General features: G+C 55.6%; 1 protein-coding gene across 6 annotated transcripts in view; it reads left to right on the plus strand.

Annotated features, from left to right (window-relative positions):
- The window catches only part of MYT1 (myelin transcription factor 1), a 65,418-nt gene extending 41,498 nt beyond the window's left edge, over nucleotides 1-23,920 (plus strand). For 3 of the 6 annotated variants that reach the window (XM_068150344.1, XM_068150345.1, XM_068150346.1), the window contains 13 exons: nucleotides 551-765; nucleotides 3,318-3,523; nucleotides 4,288-4,557; nucleotides 5,348-5,502; nucleotides 7,543-7,605; nucleotides 7,809-7,877; nucleotides 11,580-11,642; nucleotides 12,237-12,320; nucleotides 16,748-16,969; nucleotides 17,785-17,876; nucleotides 19,829-19,932; nucleotides 20,041-20,184; nucleotides 21,794-23,920. In XM_068150344.1, the coding sequence (XP_068006445.1) occupies nucleotides 551-765; nucleotides 3,318-3,523; nucleotides 4,288-4,557; nucleotides 5,348-5,502; nucleotides 7,543-7,605; nucleotides 7,809-7,877; nucleotides 11,580-11,642; nucleotides 12,237-12,320; nucleotides 16,748-16,969; nucleotides 17,785-17,876; nucleotides 19,829-19,932; nucleotides 20,041-20,184; nucleotides 21,794-21,934 (1,828 nt within the window). In that variant the 3' untranslated portion in view covers nucleotides 21,935-23,920. The remainder of the gene's footprint in view (nucleotides 1-550; nucleotides 766-3,317; nucleotides 3,524-4,287; nucleotides 4,558-5,347; nucleotides 5,503-7,542; nucleotides 7,606-7,808; nucleotides 7,878-11,579; nucleotides 11,643-12,236; nucleotides 12,321-16,747; nucleotides 16,970-17,784; nucleotides 17,877-19,828; nucleotides 19,933-20,040; nucleotides 20,185-21,793) is intronic. The other 3 variants (XM_068150348.1, XM_068150350.1, XM_068150347.1) reach the window with 2 other exon arrangements.
- The last annotated feature ends 1,145 nt before the right edge of the window (nucleotides 23,921-25,065 follow it).

Genomic DNA, 25,065 nt, shown 5'->3' on the forward strand with positions numbered 1-25,065 from the left:
GAGGTCATGGGAAGGAGAATGACAATAGGCCATTTGCACACCATTTATATGCAAGACAAATTGATTCATGATAGGCAGCCCAGAGGAAATGGAGCTGGAAGAGGGACTCTGAGGGCAGGGGAGAGGCTCTGGTGCCTTGGCAATGGAGCTGTAGTGGGGAGCAGAGCTGAGCTGGAGCCCTCATGCCTTTGTGGACCACCCTGGGTCATGGATCCCACGAGCGAAGCCCAAGCTCTGCTGCTGTTGGGTAATGCTGCCATGGCACAGCAGCCCACAAGGCTTAGGATGGCATCAGCAGCTTGGCCTTTTGGTTAAAAGGAGAAGAAGAAATAAAAATAGGGGGGGAAAGAGGGAGAAAAAATTAAAAAGGAAATCTAAGAGCCCCCAAGCAGATGCTGGGGGAGGGACAAAGGACTGCCCCTGCCCCTGCCCCTGCCTCTGCTTCCCCTGCGACCCTCGGAGACAAGGTGCAGCCACGCGCTCGGCCCCCTCCTACAGCCGCCTCAGTCAGCAAAGGAGAAATCACTCTTGCCCCTTGTTTCCTCCCCAGGCCTATGTGCTTTGTAAAGCAACTGGAGATCCCTCAGTACGGAAGCTACCGGCCCAACATGGTGCCAGCAACCCCCCGGGCCAACCTGGCCAAGGAGCTGGAGAAGTACTCCAAGGTCACCTTCGATTATGCAAGTTTTGATGCTCAGGTTTTTGGCAAACGCATGCTTGCCCCAAAGATTCAGACTAGCGAAACCTCACCTAAAGCCTTTAAATGTAAGTTGGAGCAGGGCTGGGATGGGTTCTGCGCTTCCTGCTTGCCTCACCCTGCGGGGAGGCTCTCAGGATGGTGGCTGTGGGCCGAAGGGAGAGCCTCGGGGCTGCTCCTGCCCCGCTGCTGCGGTGAAGCACGGGGAGCAGCAGGGATGGGGGAGGTGGAGATGGGTCCTGTGGGAGCTCCCTGGTGGAGAGAGGAGCTTGTGGCTGCCAGTAAAGTCTGCTTGGTGGAGAGGCACTTAGGTTTTGGCTGTGGGATGAATTGCTCTGAGTGGTGGGAACATTAATCTGAGTGATGTCTTTAGGTGGGATAAGCTGCACAGTTGTCCTCAGCAGGTCCCTGCTGCTTTGCAGTTCATAGCTATTGATCTGTCTTTCCTCATCTAAGCTAAATGGATTACAGTTTGCTTCTCTTCCATCTTCTCTATGACCCACTTCACCCATTTGTCTTCTCTGCTGTGCTCTGCTCTCCAGCTCTGCTACCTATTCATCACCAAACCCCTACTCCCCAGCTCCCTCCTGTCACAGTCACCCACCTCTGCTCTGTAACAAGGGCCTTGCCCTGGTCCCCACTGGAGGTGGGTGAAAACGAGTCCCAGAATGGTAGGGTTTGGAAGGGAGCATCCAGTCCCACTGCCCTGCCCTGGGTGAGCCTGCTCTGGCAGGGGGGTTGGACTCCATGATCTTCAGAGGTCACTTCCAGCCCCTAGCAGTCTGTGATTCTAAGCTGAGTGAGGACACAGCTCGATGGAGCATGGTGTTGAACCTCTCCCTTCCTTTGACACCAACCTTGCACCTGAAGACCTCTTTTTGTGAAAGGGAAGAAAGGCCAAACAAGATTTGGGAGCCCAGTTTGCAGGAGCCAGCAGCCTCCAGAGGGCTTTTCTGTTGGGCTAATCCCACTGCCACAATCCTGCTTAATCCTGAGGCAGCTGCTCTCGAGCAAACAAACAAACAAATGAATAAATAAAAGTGCTGGTGCTGGAAAGCCTCCTGGTGGCTGCCCCACGACGGGAGCAGCCTTTATTGCAGCACTAAATCTGCAAGGGATCAGGCAGTGAAATTGGAAGGAGGCCAGAGAGCACAACTGCCACTGTCACCCCGGGTTAGGGCTGATGGAAAAGCAATTTGTTCCCCAGCACAAGTGATTCTCCCCCTGAGTAGATTGTGTTGTTTGCAATATTAGCAGAGAATTTTCAGGGTAATTGTGCTGACAGAAATGATTCCAGCAAACCCTCCTGGATAATCCTCTGCCTTCTGTCTCATCACTTGCTTTCCCTGATTTGCTGATTGCGAGTCTATTAGGGGGAGAAATACTTCTGAGATGGAAAAGCATCCCTGGGCCCAGGGTGTGAAATTGCAGTTGGCATCTCACCACCCTGGGTGCTGTCAGGTTGGGCTGGCAAATGCCCTCGCCCCGCCGCAAAGGCACAGCTTAGAGCGGGCTGGGAAGCAAGCAGCCAGGCAGCAGGAGGATCAGTTGGGCAGAGCTCCAAGGAGTTAATCAAAGAGACAAGATGAATCTGATTGCCAATGGGAGCAGGGAAATCTGTTCCTTTCACTGAGAACTTATTTTAAGGAGCTCTTCATCCAGAGGGATTTCCATCCCCCTGCGTGTGTGCACCGCTCCCTTCGGTGTCAGTGTGCATCAGCCACAGGTGCCAGGAGGAGGAACAAAGTCCTCGGGAAGGGCAGCGTCTCACAGAGCCTCTATCACCACTCTGTGCTGGGAGTGATGAAACCAGGGGATGGTGGAAGGGACCTTAAAGATCATCTCGTTCCAACCCCCCTGCCACAGGCAAGGACACCTCCCACCAGCCCAGCTTGCTCAAAGCCTCATTCATTGCCCTTTGCCCTGTCACCACAGGTCCTTGTCACAAGTCCCTCCCCAGCTCTTCTGGAGCCCCTTTGGGTACTGGGAGGCTGCACTGAGGTCTCCCCGGAGCCTCCTCTTCTCCAGGCTGAACAGCCCCAACTCTCCCAGCCTGGCCTCATCCAAGAGGTGCTCCAGCCCTGTGATCATCTCTGTGGCCCTTCTCTGGATGCTCACCAGCAGCTCCACGCCATCCATCCCCCACGCTGCTCCTGTAGCATCCCCCAAGATCGTCTTGCTGCCTCACTCTTGGCAGGCAGAAGGTTATGGTTTAGTGGGTATGGAAGTATTGTGTTGATGGTTGGACTTGATGAGCTCAGAGGACTTTTCCAACCTTAATGATCCTGTGGTTCTATTCTATGAAAATGTCTTCCCCAGAAGGGTTGCCAAGACCTGGTTCAGACTGCCCAGGGTTGGCTGGAAGGGTTGCATAGCTGTGTAGATGTGGTGCTGAGGCCCATGTGGTAGCCTGGCAGCGAAGGATTAATGGCTGGATTTGGTGATTCCAATCCTCTCCCAGCCAAAACAGTTCTAGGATCCATGGATCCTGCTGCCCAGGCCATGCTGGCTGCCTCGGGAGCTGCTGACTCATAAGCGGTGCCAGGCTGACCTAACCTCTCCCCACTGCCTGTGCTGCTTATACATTAGCCTTGTGTTGTTCCTTCTCTTTCTGTTCCAGCCAAACCTTTTCCAAAGGCCTCTTCCCCCAGCCACAGCCCCTCCAGCAGTTATGTGAAGAGCACTTCATCTTCCTCCACAGGCTTCGACTACTCGCATGACGCCGAGGCCGCGCACATGGCTGCCACTGCCATCCTCAACCTCTCCACCCGCTGCTGGGAGATGCCAGAGAACCTCAGCACCAAGCAGCAGGAGGCCCCCGGCAAGGTGAGCGGCTGGGGGGGTCCAGGGAAGGGCAACAAAGCTACAAGGACCCCGGGTGGGCCCTGCCGGTCCCTTGTGTCTTCCTCGGAAGTCAGACACTCTCTTGGAGCTCTTCTCTCGGCTCATTGACATCTCCTGAGCTGTCCCTCCTGTGAGGCTGCTCCCTGCACCCCTGCACTGCAGAGCAGCCCCCACCACACTCCCAACATCCTCTTCCCACCACTGTTCCTCCCCAGAGGTGATTGCCCTTGGCACTGCTGAGGCCACACCTTGAGCACTGGGTCCAGTTTGGGGCACTGCAGCGTGAGAGAGAGGTTGAGGTGCTGGAGTGGGGCCCGAGAAGGGCAAGGGAGCTGGGGAAGGGAAATTTACCCTCTGGGACAAGCATCGCTCCCGAGCAGTCTCAGAGCTGATTTCAGTTGCTCAGTGGTCTGCATCTGATGCCACTTGGGACTCCCCAGGCTGAGCTCCAGCTGTGTTCCAGAGGCAGACAGGTTCTCCAGAAGTGCCAGGTAGCTTCCCCAGCCTTGTGCAGAGGTCTCAGACACCAGAGGCCATCTTCAGCGGCAGCAGCTGGCTGTGCGCAAGCCGGGAGCCAGGCTGTGGCGCTGCTGCTGGACAGGGCAGCTGCAGGCCTGTCTCTGGCGTGCTGGGCAAGCCCTTCCCTCCCTTGCAGTCCCTTCTGGCTGACTTTGGAGAGCACAGGACAGGGGTGGCCTTGCCCCCACGGGCAGCTGCCAACGTTGGCCTTGTTCCCCACCTTGCAGTCCATGGACATCGAGGTGGACGAGAATGGGACTCTGGACTTGAGCATGAACAAGCACCGCAAGCGGGACAGCGCCCTGCCCAGCAGCAGCAGCTGCAGCAGCAGCCCCAGCATGAAGTCCCCGGACGTCTCCCAGCGCCAAAACAGCACCAGTGCCACGAGCAGCACCATGACCTCCCCCCAGTCCAGCCAGACCTCCCGCCAGGACGAGTGGGACGGGCCCATTGACTACACCAAGCCCAACCGGCAGCGGGAGGAGGAGCCCGAGGAGGTGAGCGCTGAGCAGGGCTGCCCGGGGGCGTGCTGGATGCGCAGCACTGGAAGCATTCAAGGCCATGCCGGGGGGGCCCCGGCAACCCAATCAGGTCGATGTCCCTGCCCACGGCTGGGCGAGGGAAGGGCCCTTCCAACCCAGTTCTGTGATTCCCTGCACACTTGGTCTATTGCCCTCCAGAACCTCCAATTTCCCCTTTGAGCCTAGGAAATAAATACTCCGAGCTCCGTCGGTGCTGCCAGGCACCAGCCAGGGACAAGCAAGCAGCAGGAAGGTGCTCCTGGGTCTGCTGGGCTGGCCCCTTGTGATTGCCTTAGCCCTGTGGTACCTGCTTTACAGTCAATTCCTTCAGCTGTCTGCCACCAGTGGTGCTCCTGGTGGTGCTCCCCAGGGTGATTTATACCTGCTGTGAGCAGCTGCTACCCTCTGTGCCCTAGCACAGACCCTGAGGCTGGGGGAACCCAACTTTTACCTCCTGACTGGAGTGAGCAGCCTTGGCCCTGCAAGCAGCCACTGCCTCTCTGCCCATGTGGAGGTGCTGCTGAGGATGAGTGTGAGGGGATTGCACTGACCTTCATCCCTTTAGGACCCTGAGAGCCAGGTGTGAAGCCCTGTCACCCATTTTTCCTACAAGAAGGGGAAACTGTGGACTGTTTGCTCTCTGCTTTGGGGACCACGAGGCACTTGGAGGGCTCAGGAGCACTGGGGAGGAGCTGGGGTCCTTTCCCACCTGGGCTCAGCAGCGATGACCACCACTGCCAACACCTCCCTGGCTGTTCCCTTGCAGTCAGAGCCTGCTGCCCACTCTTTCGCCTCCTCGGAAGCCGACGAGCAAGAAGTGTCAGAGGAAAACTTTGAGGAACGAAAATACCCAGGGGAGGTGACCCTGACCAACTTCAAGCTCAAATTCCTCTCCAAGGACATCAAGAAGGAGCTGCTGACGTGAGTCCTGCCTTCCTGTCCCCTCCTCCCAGCTGCACAGCCAGCCTGGGAGCAGGCAGCATTCCACAGCCAGCCTGCTTCAGCAGGAGAGGTGCAGCTCCCTTTGCCCTGCAGGTGCTCTGCTCTCACCCCAAGTGTTCAAGTGGAAGCCCAAGGAGGGGCCCTGTCCTCATGCAACTGGTCACTGAGGCAAAGTCTGTTCCCATATGGCCTTGAAACCCTGCAGAGGAGAAGGGAACTTCCTAGGGAGCTTGGTGCTCCCAAGGTCCATGGACAGGGCTGTGGCAAGCTGCTCGCAGGGTTCATTTGTCCTGATGTGTTCCTGGCACTGCACTGGAGCCTGCCCAGGCTCAGTTTGGGGAGAGGGGGTGATGCTGTGGAGCCAAGAGCACCTGAGGGACCCCTGTTGAACCACAGGGTGCCTCACTGGGCAGAGAGGACTTGGTGGTTCCTTCAGTGCAGGGCCACAGGAGGTGAGTTGGGGCTGCAGCAGGACTGCTTCATGCTGCATCTTCCACTGCAGATCCTAACCCAGCTCCCATCTGTGTCTCCATGGCCTTGGGTGGGGGAAAACACAGCTCTGTCCTGGTTTGCTCTGCACACACACACCCCCCCCATGGAGGTGGCTGAATCACCTGGAGGTGTTTAAAAGCCACAGAGATGTGGTGATGAGGGCCATGGTTTAGCAGCAGGCTTGGCAGAGCTGGAGCTTGGACTCCCAGAGGCCTTTTCCAACCAAAACAGTTCCATGATTCTATGGTCCTCAGTGCCTGGAGCCTGGCCCACAGGCTGCAGCTTGGGCTTTGCTCTGGTCGAATGCCACACTGGGATCAGGCTGGAGGTTGTGAGGGGAGGTCTCTCCTCACAGCCATCCCAGCTGCTTTGGGCTGCCTGACCTTCCTGGATGTCAACCAGGGAAGAGTCTGCAGGCATCGCTTTGCTGAGCTCACTCTTCGATGATGCAAGCAGGAGGCTAAGGGAGCAGACAGGGAGGGAGGACACCCATGGGGGCAGAGCAACAGCAGCACCACCCCTGCATGAGCAAAGCCCAGCTGTGCCCAGCCCTGCAGGCTTACAGCCCAGCAGGGATGTGAGCTGCAGTTCCTGAGGTAGAGCCCTGAGGTCCTCTGGGCTTTGGTTGTGTTATGAGGGGAGAGGAATCTCCTACATGGAAACAGCCCTGGGACAAGGAAATGGTGTCATGGGCAGCCTTGAGCCTTCTCTCCCCTGGCCATCCTGCTGCCTCTCTGGCCCCAGGGCTGGAATGGATCAGTTGGAGTTAACTCAGGACCAGACCTGCCTGCTGTGCCTGGCTGGGTGCAGCCCTGGAGCCATCTCCAGGCACTGGTGGCAGTGGCTGTGTTGGTGCTCCTCACCTTGTCCTTCCCATCCTGGGAGTGGGTACCACACAGCCATCCAGCACTGCTGCTTGAGCATCTTCACAGCAGTGCTGCAGAGGGTTTGTGAGTGTTGTGGTCCTGAAGAGGACTCAAGAGTGAGTAGGGAGCAGGTGAACCTCCAAGCCTCAACCTGCTGGGCCAAACTGTCCCAGGACACCTCCAGAGGAGGCAAGGATGATGATATGAGGGCTGGGACCCCTCTGCTGTGAGGCCAGGCTGAGGGCTGGGGTTGTTCAGCCTGGAGGAGAGAAGGCTCCAAGGAGACCTTCTGGTGGCCTTCAGTGCTTCAAGAGGGCTGAGCAGAGCTTGGGGGACAGACTTTCAGCAGGGCCTGTCGTGACCTTTGGAGTCCCTTCCAACCCAACCAGCCTATGATTTGCCACAGGGTTTCCCAAGCTTCTCCTGCCTGTCCCAGGGTCCTTGGGATCATTTGGGATTGGGGAAGGGAGGAAGGGGAGAGGAAAGGGGAAGGCTGGGTTTGTCTGTGTGTGAACACACCAGCACGTGGCAGGATCTGGTTTGAGGGATCTGGTTCCAGGTCCAGGCTGAGTCCCCTTCAGCCAGCCCCCAGTCTGGGCCCGTGGGTGACCTCACTGCTGGCCAGCACTTACACTCCTTGTCCTTTGCCTCTCCTTGGCAGTTGCCCAACCCCAGGCTGTGATGGCAGTGGACACATAACAGGGAACTATGCCTCTCACCGCAGGTGGGTTGACCTCCTCTTCGTGCTCTGCACTCGGCAGCTGGCAGGTTTGGTCTCTCCTGGTCTGTGTGGTGGCCGTGGGGGGACTTTGGTTCTGCTTCCTCCCCACCTTCTGTTGCCCCTCCCCAGGCCCTGATCCTTTTTCTTTTTCCTTTTCCCCTTTTTTTTTTTTGGCTTATCCAGGTCTTCCATCTCTTCTCTTTCAGCCTTTCTGGTTGTCCTCTTGCTGACAAGAGCCTCAGAAACCTCATGGCTGCCCACTCTGCTGACCTCAAGTATGTTTGCACTCAACTTGGATGCCTCTTTCCTTTTCTCCTTTTTTGCCACCCTTTTTTCTCTCTTCCCCTTCCTGCCCCTTCCTCCTTTTGCTCTGCTTCTGCTCTTCCATCCCTTCCCTTCTCCTTCCAAAGAGATGATGAAAATCCACCTGCAAGGAGCTCTGATGGAGTCCAGCTGGGAGGAGCAATGGCACAGAGGAAAGGAATCTTCTGGGGAGGGGGGGGTGATGGCAGTGACCAGCACTAACCTGGACCCCTGGCAGGTCTCCTGTGGGCACTGTAGACAAAAGTCCCTTTTCATTTGGTGTCTTTTCCCAAGCTCTTGCTCCCCAGTTGGTACTGCAGCCCTTTCATTCAAGCTGTTTTGTCCATCTCTCGAGTAACCCAAAGCCCAGACGGAGGCACAAGCTTTGCTTTGGGGTAGAGACACAGCTGGGAAAGTACCAGCAGGAGAAAGCAAGGAGAAAGCTCTGGGGGAGCCTGGGCTGCTGCCTGATGCTAAACTGTAGTGGCCATGCAGGTGCCAGCAGCAGGAGCTCCTGTTGGCTCCCATGGATGCTCATGGCCCAGTTGGAGCAGTGGGACCAAAGGAGGCCAAGTGCAGGGTCCTGAGCTGGGGTCTGGGCAGTGCTTTGTATCAGTCCAGGCTGGGGATGAAGGGACAGAGAGTGGCCCTGGGGGTGCTGGCTGATGAGAAGCTCAACATGAGCATGACAGAGCCCTGCAGCAGGCTGCCCAGAGAGGTTGTGGAGTCTCCTTCTCTGGAGCCTTTCCAAACCCACCTGGATGTGTTCCTGGGTGGCCTGCCCTGGGTGACCCTGCTCTGGCAGGGGGGCTTGGACTCAATGACCTCGGAAGGTCCTTCCCAGCCTCTAACACTCTGTGACTCTGTGACAAGCTGGCCCCCAGCCCAGCCCCAGCCTGTCCTGGGCTGAGCCTTGGCAGCAGGGGCAGGGAGGGGATTCTGCTCCTCTGCTCTGCTCTGCTGAGACCCCCCCTGCTGCTGGGGCAGCTCTGGAGTCCTCAGCACAGGCAGGGATCTGCTGGAGAGGGGCCAGAGGAGGCCACAGAAGTGCTGGGGGAAGCTCTCTGCTGTGAGAGTTGGGATTAGTATGGGCAGCAATACCTCTTGGGGGACTTTACAGTGCACAGAGTCATCATGAAAACAAACATGTCCTGTGCCTGCTATGCAGCCAGTGGTGTCTGGAGGCATGGCAAGAGCAGACAAGTTAGGTGGGAACCTATTTGGTCATTAAGGTGAGAGGTAAAGTCCCAAACCCTTTTGGTGACCCCCAGGGCAGTGCCAGTCCAGGACTGCTCCTACTGCTCCTCACTCCACCACCAGTGTGGGTGCTGCTGGCAGGAGGAACGTTAGTTAACCACCTGCTCCTTGAGAGAGAGGTGGAAAAGGTCTGTGGCTTAGTTGATATTAATAGAAGATGCCAGGGGATGGAGAGGACTCTCGTGGTTAGAGCCAAGTACCCTCAGCCAGCCACTACAGACCCTTTGGAAAGGAGCTCTCCAGAGAGCTCTGCTGAGCTGCTGCTTCTCCAACGACCTTAGAGCACAGCCCAGGCAGCAGCAGTTAGTGTGAAGGGCATGCAAAGCTCACAGGAACAAGTGTCCAATCCCTGCAAGGACCCAGAGGAAACCCAGAGAGGGTCACCCCTGAGAGCCTGCTGAGCAGCAGCCCTGCTCCCCTCGGGGATCTGGTGGCAGACAAGAGGAGAGCTTGGAGCAGCTTGCAGCATCCTGTAGCCAATGGATACAGAGAGCTGGAGAAGGACTTGGTACAGAAGCATGGAGTGATAGGATGAGTGCTGGCTTCAGACTGCAAGAAGCTGGTGGAGATTAGACATCAGGAAGAAATTCTTCCCCATGGGGGGATAAAGGGAATTTGGGGTTGAGATCCAAGTGAAGAACAGAGGTCAGGAAGCAGAACAGAAGCTGCTGAGCTGTGCACAGCATGGTCCTGCCAGGGTCCTTCCTCCCCAGGGGGGGAGGCACAGGAACAGGCTGCCCAGAGAAGCTGTGGAGGCTGCAAGCCTGGAAGTGTCCCAGGCCAGGCTGGATGAGGCCTTGAGCAACTTGTTGTGGTGGGAGGTGTCCCTGCCCATGGCAGGGGGCTGGAGCTGGGTGGTCTGTGAGGTCCCTTCCAAGCCAAAGCATTTTATGATGACTTCTGACACAACAGTGATCATTTGTGAAGCCTTTCAGTGCTATTCCCCAAGTGCTGTCTGGGTTTGGGTTTGGGTTTTGCCCTGTTCTGGTGGGGATTGGAGGAGGGGAAGCAGATTTGAAGCTGTCACAGGCAGTGCAGTCCCAGCTCTTCACTGTTTCAGAGAAGCTGTGCAGTGTTCCTGTGACAGATCCCACTGCAGGGGTTAATATCCTCGACAGAAGAGGGAGCTGCAGGCTGGAGCGTGCAGCGCAAGGCTCTGCTGGGTGACTTGTCTCCAGATGATCAGAAACAAAACCCAGATCACCTCTCTCCCTTCTTTAAACATCCTGAGAGGCAGAGGGAGTCTGATCTCAGAGCTGTCATCATTTCAAGCCCCCCCTGAAGGTAGAACAACAGAGAGAGAGTTTTGCTTTTGACTTCAGCAGCATCTAACAAGGAGATGCCACAATCCCCTCCCAGAGCTCTCATTTCTAAGTGACTCAGAGAATTTGCACCTTCAGTGAGACCCTGCTGAAGTGTTCCTTCTCCCTTTGACCCTTCTGGCTCCAGGACACATCTCTGCCCTGCCAGCCTAGGTCAGGAGCCCATTTCCCCCCCACACCCAGCCCAGTGGCCCCGGGTGGGCCCTGCCGGTCCCTTGTGTCTTCCTCGGAAGTCAGACACTCTCTTGGAGCTCTTCTCTTGGCTCATTGACACCTCCTGAGCTGTCCCTCCTGTGAGGCTGCTCCCTGCACCCCTGCACTGCAGAGCAGCCCCCACCACACTCCCAACATCCTCTTCCCACCACTGTTCCTCCCCAGAGGTGATTGCCCTTGGCACTGCTGAGGCCACACCTTGAGCACTGGGTCCAGTTTGGGGCACTGCAGCGTGGGAGAGAGATTGAGGTGCTGGAGTGGGGCCAGAGAAGGGCAAGGGAGCTGGGGAAGGGTCTGGGGAGGAGCAGCTGGGGGTGTTCAGCCTGGGGAGAAGGAGGCTGAGGGGAGACCTTGTGGCTCTGTATAGCTCCCTGCAGGGAGGCTGGAGCCAGCTGGAGTTGGCCTCTTCTCCCAAGTGGCAGCTGGCAGGACAAGAGGAAATGGCCTCAGGTAGTGCCAGGGGAGGTTTAGGTTGGACATGAGGAAAAACTTCCACACCAGAAGGGTTCTCAAGGTCTGGCACGGGCTGCCCAGGGCAGTGGTGGACTCACCATCTCTGGAGGGGTTTGGAGGCTGCCTGGGTGTGGTGCTCAAGGCCATGGTGTGGTGGTGCCCCTGGCAGCCTCAGGCAGTGGTTGTGTTTGCTGATCTCGGAGCTCTTTTCCAAGCACAGTGCTTCTGTCAGTCCATGCCAGCACCTCACAGCCACCCTCCGCCCCCAGTGCCACCACCAGCCCTCGTCCTTGCCGGGGGAAGGGGCAGGGAGGCAAAGCCTGACTCGCTGTCACCAGTCCCGAGGTGTCTCCTCGGACTGAGCTGGCCCAAGGCATCCATCCCCTGCTGCTGCCCCGGGGCTAATCCAAGCCTCCCTTTCCTCCACAGGTGCCCTACTCCTGGCTGTGATGGCTCTGGTCACATCACAGGGAATTATGCATCGCACAGAAGGTGAGAGCCCCTCTCTGGTTTGCTCCACGGCTGCTTCACAGCCTTTGGGGTTTTTCCTCTGGTTATTTTCCTCCCCACCCCCCCAGCAGTGGGCAGAGTGGTAAAGTTCTGAATAAAACATTAATGCTGCTGACAAGTGAAGCCTATTTTCATCTCTTTAATCTGACTTCTCCTTTTCAGTTAGTTAGGTATTTATTTCTGATGTTTCCAGCATCTGACTGGGAGCTGCCTTCAAGAGAGTGAAAGACAAAGGGTCAGATTTTAGCTGATGCAATGTTCCTGTTAATAATGCCACCTATTTATGCCTTCTATTATCACTTTAGAGCATTAATAACAGAGATCTGAGCCTTCTGTTTCAATGCTGCCATTAAACACTGCAGGCTGTTAGCAGATAGCTTCTTATCTCCACACCATTAATTACTGTCCATCTCCCTCTCCTCCTGGCTTCTCCTCATGATGTGGAGCCTCAAAAGGAGAGAGATCAAAAGAAGCCCTCTGCCAGCTTTGAGGCAAAGATGAGTGCAGCAGGGGAACAGCAAAGGCAGGGCTGGAGCCTGCCAGTCTCTGAGGACTCTCTTCTCTTTTCCACCACAGTCTGTCAGGCTGCCCACGGGCCAAGAAAAGTGGAATCAAGATCACCCCAACGAAGGATGATAAGGAAGACCCAGAGCTGATGAAGTAAGTCTGGGTGGAACTCCCAGCCAGAGCCTTCTGCACCATCCCCTTTCCCTCACGTGGAGTTGGCATGGGAGAGCAGCATCCATCCCACGTCCCCCTTGCTGACTCTGCTCTGACCAGCACCTGGAAGGCCACCAGCATCTTGGCTTGGATCAGCAGTGCTGTGGCCAGCAGGAGCAGGGCAGGGGCTCTCCCCCTGTGCTCAGCACTGCTCAGCCAACACCTTGAATCCCCGGTTCGGTCTGGGGCCCTCACTCCCAGAAGGACATTGAGAGGCTGGAGCAGGTCTGGAGAAGGGCAATGAAGCTGCTGAAGGGTCTGGAGAACAGAGCTGGGGAGCAGAAGCTCAGGGGGTGCTCAGTCTGCAGAATAGGAGACTGAGGGGAGACCTCCTGGCTCTGTACAACTCTCTGCAGGGAGGCTGGAGCCAGGTAGGGGTTGGTCTCTTTTACCAAGGAGCAAGAAATGGGACAAGAGGAAATGGCCCCAGGCTGCACCAGGGGAGGTCCAGGTTGGCTATGAGGAACAATTTCTTCCCCTTGAGGGTTGTCAAGGCCTGGGCCAGGCTGCCTGGGGCAGTGGTGGAGTCCCCATCCCTGGAGGGGTTTCAGAGCTGTGGAGATGTGGTGCTGAGGCCATGGCTTGGTGTTGATTTAGCAGAGCTGGGTTAAGGCTTGGACTTGATGGTATTAAAGTCTCTTCCAACCAAAGTAATTGATTTGATGCTTCTAAGAGTTTCCTGAGCTCTGGCACCTGGCCAAGCCCCTTTGGCTCAGCAGTCTGTCCCCACAAGCATTTCTCTTCCTCATTTTAGCCCTGGGGCAGACCTTGCCCTCGCAGAAGGGCAGAGGTGAAGACCTCTTTGTATCCAGGTTTTGCCCTGGAGCAGAAGCTGAGCTGGGGCAGGAAGCAGCCCTGTGGGGGCTGCAGGAAGCTGGGATGCAGCAGCCAGGAGAAAGACCTCGAGAAAAAGCTGAGCCATCTGCTCTCTCCTTCCTCTCCTGCCTACAGGAAGGAAAGCCTCCCAGCTAAATGAGCCCTGTGATAATTAGCAGGAGCTAACAGAGCTCATGAAACATCAAGCAACCTACTGGAGACTCTGGGGGGGAAAAAGCCTGGTTTGGCTCAAAGACTGCACTGCTGGGCCACTGCCTGGTGCCACAGCAAAGGCTGTTGTGGAACTGCTGGATGCTGAGCTTTGGGGGGTTAGCAGCAGTTGGAGGCTTGCAGCTGAGAAGTTGCCCTCTCCACATTTTCCCTGCTGGGTTGTGGGAAGCTGTGGCTTTGCTCATCCCTGCCTGCCCCATCTGGGGCTGGCACCATCAGGGCTAGGCCAACCAGCTTCCCCAGGCTGGTTTCTTTGAGAGAGTTTTCTTCCCAGCACAAAGGCAAAGAGGCTTTTGTGTGGCTGCTTTGGTTTGCAGTCACAGGCAGGTTTGGATTGGGAAGGATCTTGTAGTCCAGACCCCCTGCCATGGGGGGTGGTGGTCTAGCTGGTGCTTGGATGGGAACACAGGATGAGCTCTGGGGACATCCCCAGCAGAATAAAGGTCTCCTCATCAGGGACTGGGTTTCTCTTAGTCCACCCTAAAGGTGTAAGCTCTGGGAAGCTGAGGAGGCAAGAGATAGAGCTGGAGCATCACCAGACTGACTCCTAGGAAGCTGATGCCATCCACCTGCTGCCTGGCCTTGGAGGCTGCAGCTCTGCTGCTCCCTCAGCAGAAGGACCACTGGGTTTGGGTGCAGATACTGCTGAGTGAGGCCACATCTGGAGCACTGGGTCCAGTTCTGGGCTCCCCAGTTCAGGACAGACAGGGAACTACTGGAGAGGGCCCAGTGGGGGCTACAAAGATGCTGAGGGGTCTGGAGCAGCTCTGTGAGGAGCCCTGGGGCTGAGAGCCTGCAGAAGAGCAGCCCCAGAGGGGAGCTGAGCAATGCTCAGCAGGAGCTAAAGAAGCTGTGGGGGGCAAGAGGCTGGGGCCAGGCTCTTGCTCGTGGTGCCAAGAGATAGGACAAGGGGCACAAAGTGAAACCCAGGAGGTTCCATGAGGAGAAAGTTGTTTGTTGTGAGGGAGCAGAGCCCTGGAGCAGGCTGCCCTGCTCCCCCCTGGCCATTGTGCTCCTGGGCAAGCTGCTGGGGGTGCCCTGCTGGAGCAGAGGTCAGACTGGATGATCTCCAGAGGTCCCTTCCAACCCCTCCTTGCTGGGATTCTGTGGGGGGTCTGTGTGGCATGAGGATGTGAAAACATTCCCCAAAGTCCCACAGCAGGAGCAGCAACCTCTCCTCCTTCAATGCAGCCAGGAGGAGCAAAAGCTCCTCTGAGACGTGCCAGCCAAGGCAGCGCCACAATCCCTTCCCTGCCACCCCCCTCCCCCCGCCTGCGTGGTGCAAGGTGTGCCTGGCTCTGCCTCCTGTTAAGGAGCTTTGGCTCCAAATCCAGGCTGTCTGCGGTGAGCTCCCCTTGGAACCTGGCCGAGCCGCGCACATCAGCACCAAGGAGAAAGTCATTCAGTCCCTGCTGGGTTTGCTCTGCGCCCTGCCGGCGATGCGCTGCAGCAGGGACTGCACAGCTCACCCCAGCCTTCGGCCCAGCTCACCCCAGCCCTCGGCCCAGCTCACCCCAGCCTTCGGCCCAGCTCACCCCAGCCTTCGGCACAGCTCTGCCGTCGAAGTGGAGGCATCCACAGCTGCCCCAGTGATGAACTGCTGCTGGGTGCTTCCTTTAAACCATAACAGCACTCATTTAGAGCAGGAGCTGAGGCCACCCAGCCTGGCTGGCTGTGCACAATGAGGCTTTGGTTTATTTTTTAAGGCTGAAAAGGTAATGGAAGTTAAATTAACAGCATAAAATATGCAAAGGCTGGGCTGTAAGCGCTGCATGCTAAGCGCTGGGGGTTGTCTCTTTCTCTCTCACTCTTTCTTCCTCCCCCCTCCCCAGCTTCCCCCGAGGATTCAGCCATTTGCTGGGGATCACACACAAGCAATGATGTTATGAATTTACCGAGGCTCCTGCTGGCAGGGATATTAGAAGTGAATTGTGCTGCATTTGCAGCTGATTAAAACCCAGATCAGCACTTTTCAAATTACCCTGGGAGGAGGCTGGGTGGGCAGCTCCTCCCCCCAGCCCCCCCTCCAACCTCTGCTGTCATCTCCCTTTGTACCAAATGTAAACAACCAGGGCAAGCCCTCCCGCGGCCAAGCAGCTCCTGGCGCTCCGGAGCAGCTGGGAGGATGCTCTGGGGGGAACTCCAAGTCTCTAATTGCTCTTCCTAGGATCACAGAATTGGTTGGGTTGGTAAAGACCTCCTAAGATCACCCAGTCCGACATCAACCCAACCCCACCACGGCCACCAAGCCCTGTTCCCAAGTGCCACGGCCACAGGTTCCTGGAACCCCTCCAGGGATGGGGACTCCACCTGGGCAGCCTGGGCCAGCCCCTGACCACTCCTGCAGCACAGAAGCTGTTCCTCATCTCCAACCTAAGCCTCCCCTGGCACAATCTCAGGCCATTTCCTCTCACTCCCTTGCCTGATTCTAAGGAAAAGAGACCAGCCCTCACCCCACTGAGCCTCCTTGCAGGGAGCTGCAGAGAGCTGAGGACACCAGGAGTTGTTTTTGCTGTTTCTTGCCCACTTCCACCTCTTCTTCTCTTTTCTTTCTGAGAAGCCTCCCTTGAGCCACAAACTTTTAGCTGTATTTAGAATTCACTCGTGCTTGTAAACAAATGCAAACCACAGCAGAAACCTTAATAGACACAGCAGGCTCTGTTGAATGGCTGCATTTAGTGAGCAGGGGGGGAAGAGGAACCTTTGAGAGCCACTCATGCCCTTGGGAGCCAGCAGGAGTTGTGTCAGCACTTCCACAGCAGCCCTCACAGCTCCTCTGTGCTTCAGCTGGGCTTGGCACTTGGGATGGGGACTCCACCACTGTCCTGGGCAGCCTGGGCTGGGCCTTGACAACCCTCAAGGGGAAGAAATTGATCTTCATGGCCAACCTAAATCTCCTATGGTGCAGCCTGAGGCTCTTCCCTCTTGTCCTGTCCCTTGTTCCTCGGGAGAAGAGACCAACTCCCACCTGGCTCCAGCCTCCTTTCAGGGAATTGTAGAGAGCCAGAAGGTCTCCCCCCAGCCTCCTTCCCTCCAGGCTGAACACCCCCAGGTCCCTCAGCTGAGCCTTGCTTTAGCTGCAGGTGTGAGTGTGGTGTGACTCCTGCAGTCTCTGCCTCTGGAAGGCTTTACCTTGGTTCCCCTTCGGCTCTCCAGAGGGGCAGCTGTGGGGCAGCCATAGGTCTTAATTTCCATCTCCCACCAAGCCCAGATGAGACCCCCAAATGCAAACACATCCCAGGCTTCCTCATCCCTCCTCCTCCCCCGTTTCCTTGCTCTGCATTCCCGTGCTGTAACTGTTGGTGCTTGCCTGTCCCCAGGTGTCCTGTTCCAGGCTGCGTGGGGCTGGGCCACATCAGCGGCAAGTACGCCTCCCACCGCAGCGCCTCGGGGTGCCCCCTGGCAGCCCGCAGGCAGAAGGAAGGGTCCCTCAACGGCTCCTCCTTTTCCTGGAAGTCACTGAAGAATGAAGGCCCCACCTGCCCCACCCCAGGCTGTGATGGCTCTGGCCATGCCAATGGGAGCTTCCTCACTCACAGGAGGTGAGCTGGAACCGCCGGCGGCGCTGCCGTGCCTTAGCCTGCCCGGGGATGCTGCTGGAGCTTCCTTCAGCTCTGGTGCAGGGCTCAGGAGCTGCTGGCTTTGATGGTGACCTCAGCCAGGCTGCTGCAAGGTTGGAGCTTTCTGGGTGGAAAAAAAACATGCAGAGAAAGAAAAACGCAGAGGGACTGTTCAGAAGGGCTTGTAATGAGGGGCAGAGGTCTGGAGCTGGAGCAGGCAAGAGTTAGGTTGGACATCAGGAGGAAGCTCTGCACTGTGAGGCTGGTGAAATGCTGGAACAGGTTTGCCCAGGGATGTGGTGAAGGCTCCATCCCTGGAGACATTCAAGGTCAAGCTTGATGGGGCCCTGAGCAATCTGATCTAGTTGGGGATGTCCCTGCTGACTGCAGGGGGGTTGCACAAGATGACCTTCAAGGGTCCCTTCCAACCCAATGCATTCTCTGACTCTGAATATTGCAGTGGTGAGATGTGGACTGGGTAGAACCAGGAAAGTCCTTCCATGGGGAAGCCTGAGCAGAACCTTGACACCCAGACTAGAGGTCTGATGTCCACCTCAGCCAGATCCACCTCACCTTCCTCACCTGTCACCCCTCTCCTTTAGGAGGCAGTGTGCTGTTCGCTCTTGCTTTAGAAGTGAGGAGGGTTGGTGGCATTGCTGGCAGAGCACTTCCTTTGTGCCATGGAGAGCTTTCAGAGCTGGCTCACAGCATGGGCTCCACCAAACCTGCTCTGGTGGGGAGCACGAGCTTCTGTGAGCACCCAGGGCTTATGACACCCATTTTCACTCCCTTTACAGTTTGTCAGGGTGTCCAAGAGCTACTTTTGCTGGGAAGAAAGGAAAACTCTCAGGGGATGAAATTCTCAACACCAAGTTCAAGACCAGCGATGGTAAGGGTTTTCCTTCCTGTTGCCTGGCAGCAGTGTCAGATACTGAGCTCATTTTCCTTGCAGACCAGGGGTGCTTCAACAAGTAAAACCTGCTCAGGGATATTCCAGGCTAGAAACTCCCATTCCTCGAGCTCCTTGGATCCTGGGGTGGTGTGGTGCCAGCACTGCTCCTCCACACCCTGAAGGAGCAGGTGAAATGGTAAAGGAGTTTCCAGTGCAGGCTTCTGCATCTGGACTGGGGCAAGCCCAAGCACAAACCCAGGCTGGTGATGAAGGGATGGAGGGCAGCCCTGTGGAGTCTTGGGGATGCTGGTGGGTGAAAAACCGGACATGAGTGGGCACTGGGCACTCCCAGCCCAGCCCCAGCCTTGTCCTGGGCTGAGACCCAGCAGCATGAGCAGCAGGGGCAGGGAGGGGATTCTGCCCTTCTGCTCTGCCCTGCTGAGACCCCCCCCTGCAGTGCTGGGGTCAGCTCTGGAGTGCTCAGCACAGCAGAGACCTGGAGCTGTTAGGGCAGGGCCAGGGGAGGCCCCATGAGGATGGTGAGGCACTGGAACAGGTTGTGCACAGAAGGCTCCAAGTGTTCAAAGCCAGGTTTGATGAGGCCCTGAGCAGCCAGGGCTAGTGGGAGGTGTCCCTGCCCGTGGCAGGGGAGCTGGGGCTGGGAGATCTTTAAGATCCCTTCCAACCCAAAGCATTTTACCATCCCATTAGTGAAATTCCAGGCAAAAGTGATCCTCTGAGGCAGCTTTTGAAGTCCTCCTTGCTGCTTTTACAAATGCCTTGAAGCCTTTCAGTGACTTTCAGCTATTCAGGGGTTTTAATCCTGCAGGTATTTCTGGTCTGGGACTTTGTCAGCAGCAGCACTTTGCATTCCCAGTGAGGTTTCTGTGGGATCTGACAAGGTTCAGGCACTCAACTTCAATACTTTGAGAGTTTGGAACTATAAATAACCTGCACTCTGCCAGAAGGATTGGTTTGCTCTGTGGCACTCATGATTTCTCATCATGACATGCATTGGTTCTTTGAATGGCATCTTCCTAAGCTCAGGACTTTAGAGGAGGTCTCAGGGCACTCAGCCTTGCAGGGTGCTTGGAGACGCTGGTGGCCTCCAGCCGCTGCTGTGCTGTCCTTGGCTTTTGCATTTCCACATTGGCCTCTGGAGTGCTAAAAATGGTTCTAAAACCTTCCCCCAGGTGAGAGCTGCACCCTGGGCAGAGGGTGGCAGAGCAAGGCGAGGGCCTGATGAGTGCTGATGCTGTGCAACAGAAAGCTCAGCAGAAGTCCACTGCCTGTGCACTTCCACCAGCGTTTGCTGCCTGCCTCTGACCTCCCTCTTCCCCACAGCTCTTCATTTCCTTTTATTTCCTTTTTTTCTTCTTCTTTATTTCTTTTTCTCAGCTCTGGGCCACTCTGGGCAGCTCTGGGCTCCCCAGTTCAAGTTGGACAGGGATATGCTGGAGGCTGTGAGGCTGATGAAGGGACTGGGACATCTCTCTGATGAGAGCCCTGGGGCTACTTGGTGTGGAGAAGGTTGAGAGGAGATCTTGTGAATGTTTGTAGCTAGCTGGAGGGTGGCTGCCAGGGAGAAGGGGCCAGGCTCCTTTCAGCAGCATCCTGTGACAGGACACGGGGCAATGGGCACAAACTGGAACCCAGGAAGTTCCACCTCAACATGAGGAGAGACTGTGAGGGTGGCAGAGCCCTGGAGCAGGCTGTCCAGAGAGGTTAGGGAGCACCAATCTGGATGCATTCCTGTGCGACCTGCCCCAGGGCACTCTGCCCTGGCAGGGGGTTAGGCTTGATGTGACCTGCCCCAGGGCACTCTGCCCTGGCAGGGGTTTAGGATTGATGTGACCTGCCCCAGGGCACCCTGCCCTGGCAGGGGTTTAGGATTGATGATCTTCAGAGGTCCCTTCCAACCCCAACCGTTCTGTGATCCTCTCCTGTAGTTCTGGAGAACGATGAAGAGATCAAGCAGCTGAACAAGGAGATCAGTGAGCTGAACGAGTCCAACTCAGAGATGGAAGCAGCCATGGTGAAACTGCAGTCCCAGGTTTGTGCCCTCAGGTGTGCCCCCAAGCCCGGGGGTGCGTGGCCAAGCCCCTTGCGTGGGTGGTGGGCACTGAAGGCTGGTAACCCTGCCATGCTCCTTGCTCTGTAGATCTCCACCATGGAGAAGAACCTGAAGAACATTGAGGAGGAAAACAAAATCATCGAGGAGCAAAACGAAGCCCTGTTCCTGGAGCTCTCAGGGTTGAGCCAGGCTCTCATCCAAAGTCTTGCCAATATCCGCCTTCCACACATGGTAAGGAGCTTCGACAGCCCCCAGGGAGCCGTGCCAAGGCCAGGGCTTTTGTGCAGCTGAGGAGTGGGAGAAGGTCCCTCCAGACACCGAGCGTCCTTCGCGAGATCAGTGCTTTGCCTTATCTCCGAAGCCTGCACTCCATCTCCCTTCCCTTGTCCTCTTTCTGCCGATCTCCCTTTGTGTCTATTGTTCTGTCTGGGAGCCTTATCACAAAACAGGAAACTTTATCGAGGCTACCCAGCGCCTTTTAGGCTCAGGCAGCACAAGCAGAGATCAGGAGGGATTGGATTTCAACGTCAGAAAGATCTTAGAGCTCCCATTATAATGCAGGTAGCTTCAATTGGGGTTTTGAATAGCTGGCAGCCAGAGAATAGCATCGGTGAAGAGCTGCGCTTTGTTTAATTTAACAAGGTCTAAGAGCCCACAGAGCTGCCCCAGAGCTGCGGCGGGCTGAAAGGGCTGCATTAAAACAGCAAAGGCACAAAAGGCTATTAATTACCTTCCCTCTGTTCCCAGGAATGTAATTACTGCTGTCAAAGCCAGGTGTGTGCAGGGGGGGACGTTGGAGGAGCTGCCCTCTCCCAACTCCTGAGCCCTCGGCTATCACCAGAGCCTTCAGCTTCTGACTGATTCTTTCCCTCTTTCCCTTTTCCCCCTCCTCCCATCGTTTCCGTGTGTGCCAGAGTGTTGCTGGGGATCCTTTTCACGGGGGTTTGTGTTCAGACTCAGGCTGGCTGGAGAGAAGCCACCCCCCAGCAGTGTGGGTTTGGATAGCGCTCACCCAGCTGCCTGCACTGGCAGAAAACTGCTGGCTGAGTGCTTTTTGTGCTGGGAAGTGTCTGACACACAAAGGTCAAACAAACTATTCAGCAAATATTTTTTCAAGGCTTCAGGCAACTCCAATTAAATGATGCCCACGAGACTTCTGTGCTCATTTTATTCCTGGTCTTTTTCTCCCTCCTGCCTTCCTTTTTTTTGTCTCCAGGTCAGGTGTATGCAAGGTTTCCACCAGGTCCCTCTCCAGCACAGGCTGTACCCACAGCAGCGTGCTGGCGTGGGCAGATGTGAGCTCAAGGAGAGTGAGCTCCTGGCCTGACCTTGCCTTTGATTCCCTGTGTGATGCTTCAGCAGTCCTCTCCTCCTCCAGCCCTTCATTTTTGTGGCTCCTTCAGCCTCCAGCCTGTCAAACTGCTGCACCCACAACCTGGTGCTGCTCAGTTTCATGAGGCCAGTGCACTGATTTTGTGGTGCCGAGAGGCATGGCTGTGGTGCTAGGGATGTGGTTGTGGCACTAAGGGGCACGGTTGTGGTGCTAAGAGACACTGTTGTGGTGCTAAGGGGCAGGGCTGTGGTGCTGAGGGACATAATAGTGGTGCTGAGGGGCATGGTTCAGCACCAGGGTTTATCTAGAGCTACACAATGTCTGGGCTCAAGGGTCCCAAAGGTCTTTTCCCACCACAGCAGTCTGACACTGTAATGAGTAAGGAGCTCAGAGCTGGCGGGCTCAGGGGCTGCAGGATGGGAAGGCTCTGGCAGGGAGACTTTGCAAAGCAGCACCTCAGCCTCTTAGTGCTGGAGTCCTGACCCCATTTGGCTTTTGTGGCTGCAGGAGCCCATCAGTGAGCAGAACTTCGATGCCTACGTGAACACGCTGACCGACATGTACACCAACCAGGAGTGCTACCAGAACCCCGAGAACAAGGACCTGCTGGAGAGCATCAAGCAAGCCGTCAAGGGCATCCAAGTGTAGTGCCAGGGGATGCAGAGGAGCAGGCAAACAGAGACTGCAAGATGGAACTTTCCCTCCAAGTATTCAGGTTTACAAGTGACAAAACTTGTGTGATGGATGAGACAGAAAGAAAAAGAGGAAACAGAAAAGGACCAAAAGGTAGCAAGAGGCCATTCCCCGGACGTGGACCTGAGCCAACTCTGTGTTGTCGTTTACTTAACTTTGGACCTTCTTGAGAACAGGGAGGTTGTTCTACCTGCACCACGAGGCAGCTGAGGATGGAAGGTGACATTCTCCAGCGGGCTGCAGGGCTTGGTAGCCGGCGAAGGGCAAGGCCGTGCTCCGTGCTGAGCTGCCATGCCCTCGGAGCGGAGCCAAGGGTTAGAACATTCCAAGAGCAGGGTCCTGCCCGGCCCAAGCCCGGAGTGGGACTGGCTGAAACCCTCCTGTTGTCTGTGGTCCTATGTCCAGATCACCTTCTCACACATGACTTATGTTCTGTGTTGCTACAAGTGCTGGAGCTGCAAGCTACCTGTAAGTCTGAGCCCAGGCGGCGCCGGCCCCGGGGCGCTCAGGTCTCGCCGGGCAGGGGAACTCTGCAGTATTATGAGGTAGCTCAATTCTATTTCCTGAGGAGACCCCCAGGGAGCAGCTCTGGGTCCCCAGTGGAAAGCGCAATGGATAAAAGGTTCTCAGGGAAGCTTTTGGAGTTTGCAACTACAGTATTCCTTTGTCTGTCTTACCATGAGAGTAGCTCTCATGGACAGGCCAGTGCCAGGTGTCCCATGCAGAAGAATCCTTTCGTGTGTCGTGGTCCAGTGTCTATGAGTTTTTGGGAGTCTGTCTGATGACCATTCTGGTTCTTTTCAGTATTGTGATCACCCTCCTAGTGGCCAGCCCAGAGGCCATGCCTCGATGCCAGAGAACAGTTGAGACTGTGGTGAACAAAGAAAGAAAAAGAGTAAAACCCAAAACAACCACAAAGGCAGAAAAGCCCCAAACAAGCCCCAAAACACAACAGAGAGAGAGGGAGGCCAGCAAAGTTCTTCCCCACCAGCGCTGACTCCTGACAGATGTCCACAGGCCAGTGGGGACTCTGGTGGGTTTGGTGTTCTATGCCCTGCCTCGAACTGCCAGTGCAAGGAGCACCCTGCAAACAACACAGCAAAATAAAGCAGAACAACACAGAATGGGGGAAAAAGTCTTCAGGTATTGGGGATTCTGCCAAAGAAGCATTTTGTGAGCAGCCTGGGACCTGCAGCCCCACTGTGCTCTTCAGGAACAACTCCACAGATGTCTCTGTGACACTGCTCTCCAGCAGCTGGCTCTTACCCCATGGCTCTGCTGTCCTCCTCATTTGCTCCCACCCAGAACTCTCTGTCCCCCTCTGGCAAACACTTTGGAAGCAGAAAGAGACAAAACCCTCCTTGGGGGGGGTCTAGGTGTGAGATGTGTCCCACATCCTGCACCCTGACCCTGGCATCCCACATCCTGCACCCTGAATCTTCCACCTTCACAGTGATGGTGGTGAGACACCAGAACAGGTTGCCCAGGGAGGTTGTGGAATCCCCCTCCCTGGAGGTGTTTGAGGCCTTGAGCAGCCTGGGCTGGTGGGAGGTGTCCCTGCCCATGGCAGGGAGGTTGGAGCTGGATGAGCTTTAAGGTCCCTTCCAACCCAACCCACTCCACGCATCTGTGAATCTTGCATCCCACGTCCCTGCTGGCAGCAGGATGGGCAGAGCTGGGGAGGAATTTGCTGGCCCATACTAAAGACAAGCCTGTGGTGTCACTTTGAACCCAAACCTGCAGAGATTTAGGTTGCAGTCTGCAATTTGGAGACATCCCTGGAAGGCTTCCCGGTGGCAGGGGCCACTGGGTCTGGTCTGGAAGCTCAGGAACAACTCAACTCGTGTTGGGTTCAGGGGGGGTGTGGGGAGGCTGCTCACATCCTGAAGCGTTTGCAGGGTCAGACCCCACGAATTCACTCATTTTAGAACTCATTCCAAGTGCAAAAACACAAAAGAAAGGGGAAGGGGGGGGGGGGGGGGGGGGGAACAAACAACAGAAAGGATGAAAATAATACTAAAGAATTTGAGGTGTTGAAAACACAGAGCTCAGAAGCTGTACATAGAATCCAAGCTGATTGTGACTGCAGTTGAGGTAGTGATGAGAAGTAGAGAAATTGCACTGCTGGGAAGACAGAGAAGGGGGAGGGGGAAAAAAGATCAAACCCGGTAAGGAACCCCAAGTAGGTAGTTTGAATTGTGCTGTAAATGATCTCATTTGGGGCCAGATGTATCTAATTCATGTTTCCAACACCACCTCTTCCTTTTGTCCCTTTGGCTTTTGTTTTCCCCCCTTATTTATTTGATGAATTTAAAGGATGTATTCATTTCCTACTCCCTTTCAACCTGGACACTGCACCCTGGAGAAGAGGAGAAAAAGAAGCAAAATAGTGATGGTGATGATGATGATGATGATGACAACAACTCAACCCCCCACAAACAAGAGGCAGATCCAACACAAACGTTTTCACCATAAACAACGATGATGATAACAAAGCACTGCCCTCCCCTCCCCCCGTCCCCAGCTCCCCCCCTGTGACTTTGATGCAACCAAGTTATTTTTTATATACTTTGTTATTTATTCTTTTAATGCTGGGATTTTTTTTAAAGATAATTTTATAACTGAGATGTTTTTTGATAAGTTTTTGGGTTCTTTTCTTTTTTTGGGGGGTGGGCAGCAGGGGGGGGGGGGGGAAAGGGGGTGGGGAGCAGGGAGGTGAAGGGAGAGATTTTCTTTGGGGGTTTTTGTTTTGGTTGTTTTCTCTCTTTTTTTTTTGTTGCTGTTGTTTCAGGCACTGAGAACAGGAAAGAAAATAAAAGTCTGTATTTATTATTTATTTAATATTTAAGTCTGGAGAAGAAATAAAGAAAAAGAAGCTGAAAGGAGCCCCAAGGCCAAGCCCCTGCAGCCCTCTGCTCTTGCTGTGTATTTATTCTGTCGTTTGTGTGTGGGTCCTGTGCTGACTGAGTACTTGTGAGTACTTTCCATGTGGAGGAATACTGTGCATAGTGAAACAATAGAGAAGTCACACAGAACCTTCTGGCAGGCTGCAGGCTCTTCTGTGGACAGACCAACAGCCACAAGCA

The sequence above is a fragment of the Melanerpes formicivorus genome, unplaced genomic scaffold (genome assembly GCF_026170545.1).
Source record: "Melanerpes formicivorus ecotype bairdi unplaced genomic scaffold, bMelFor1.0.p_v2 SCAF_19, whole genome shotgun sequence".
Classification (NCBI taxonomy): domain Eukaryota; kingdom Metazoa; phylum Chordata; class Aves; order Piciformes; family Picidae; genus Melanerpes; species Melanerpes formicivorus.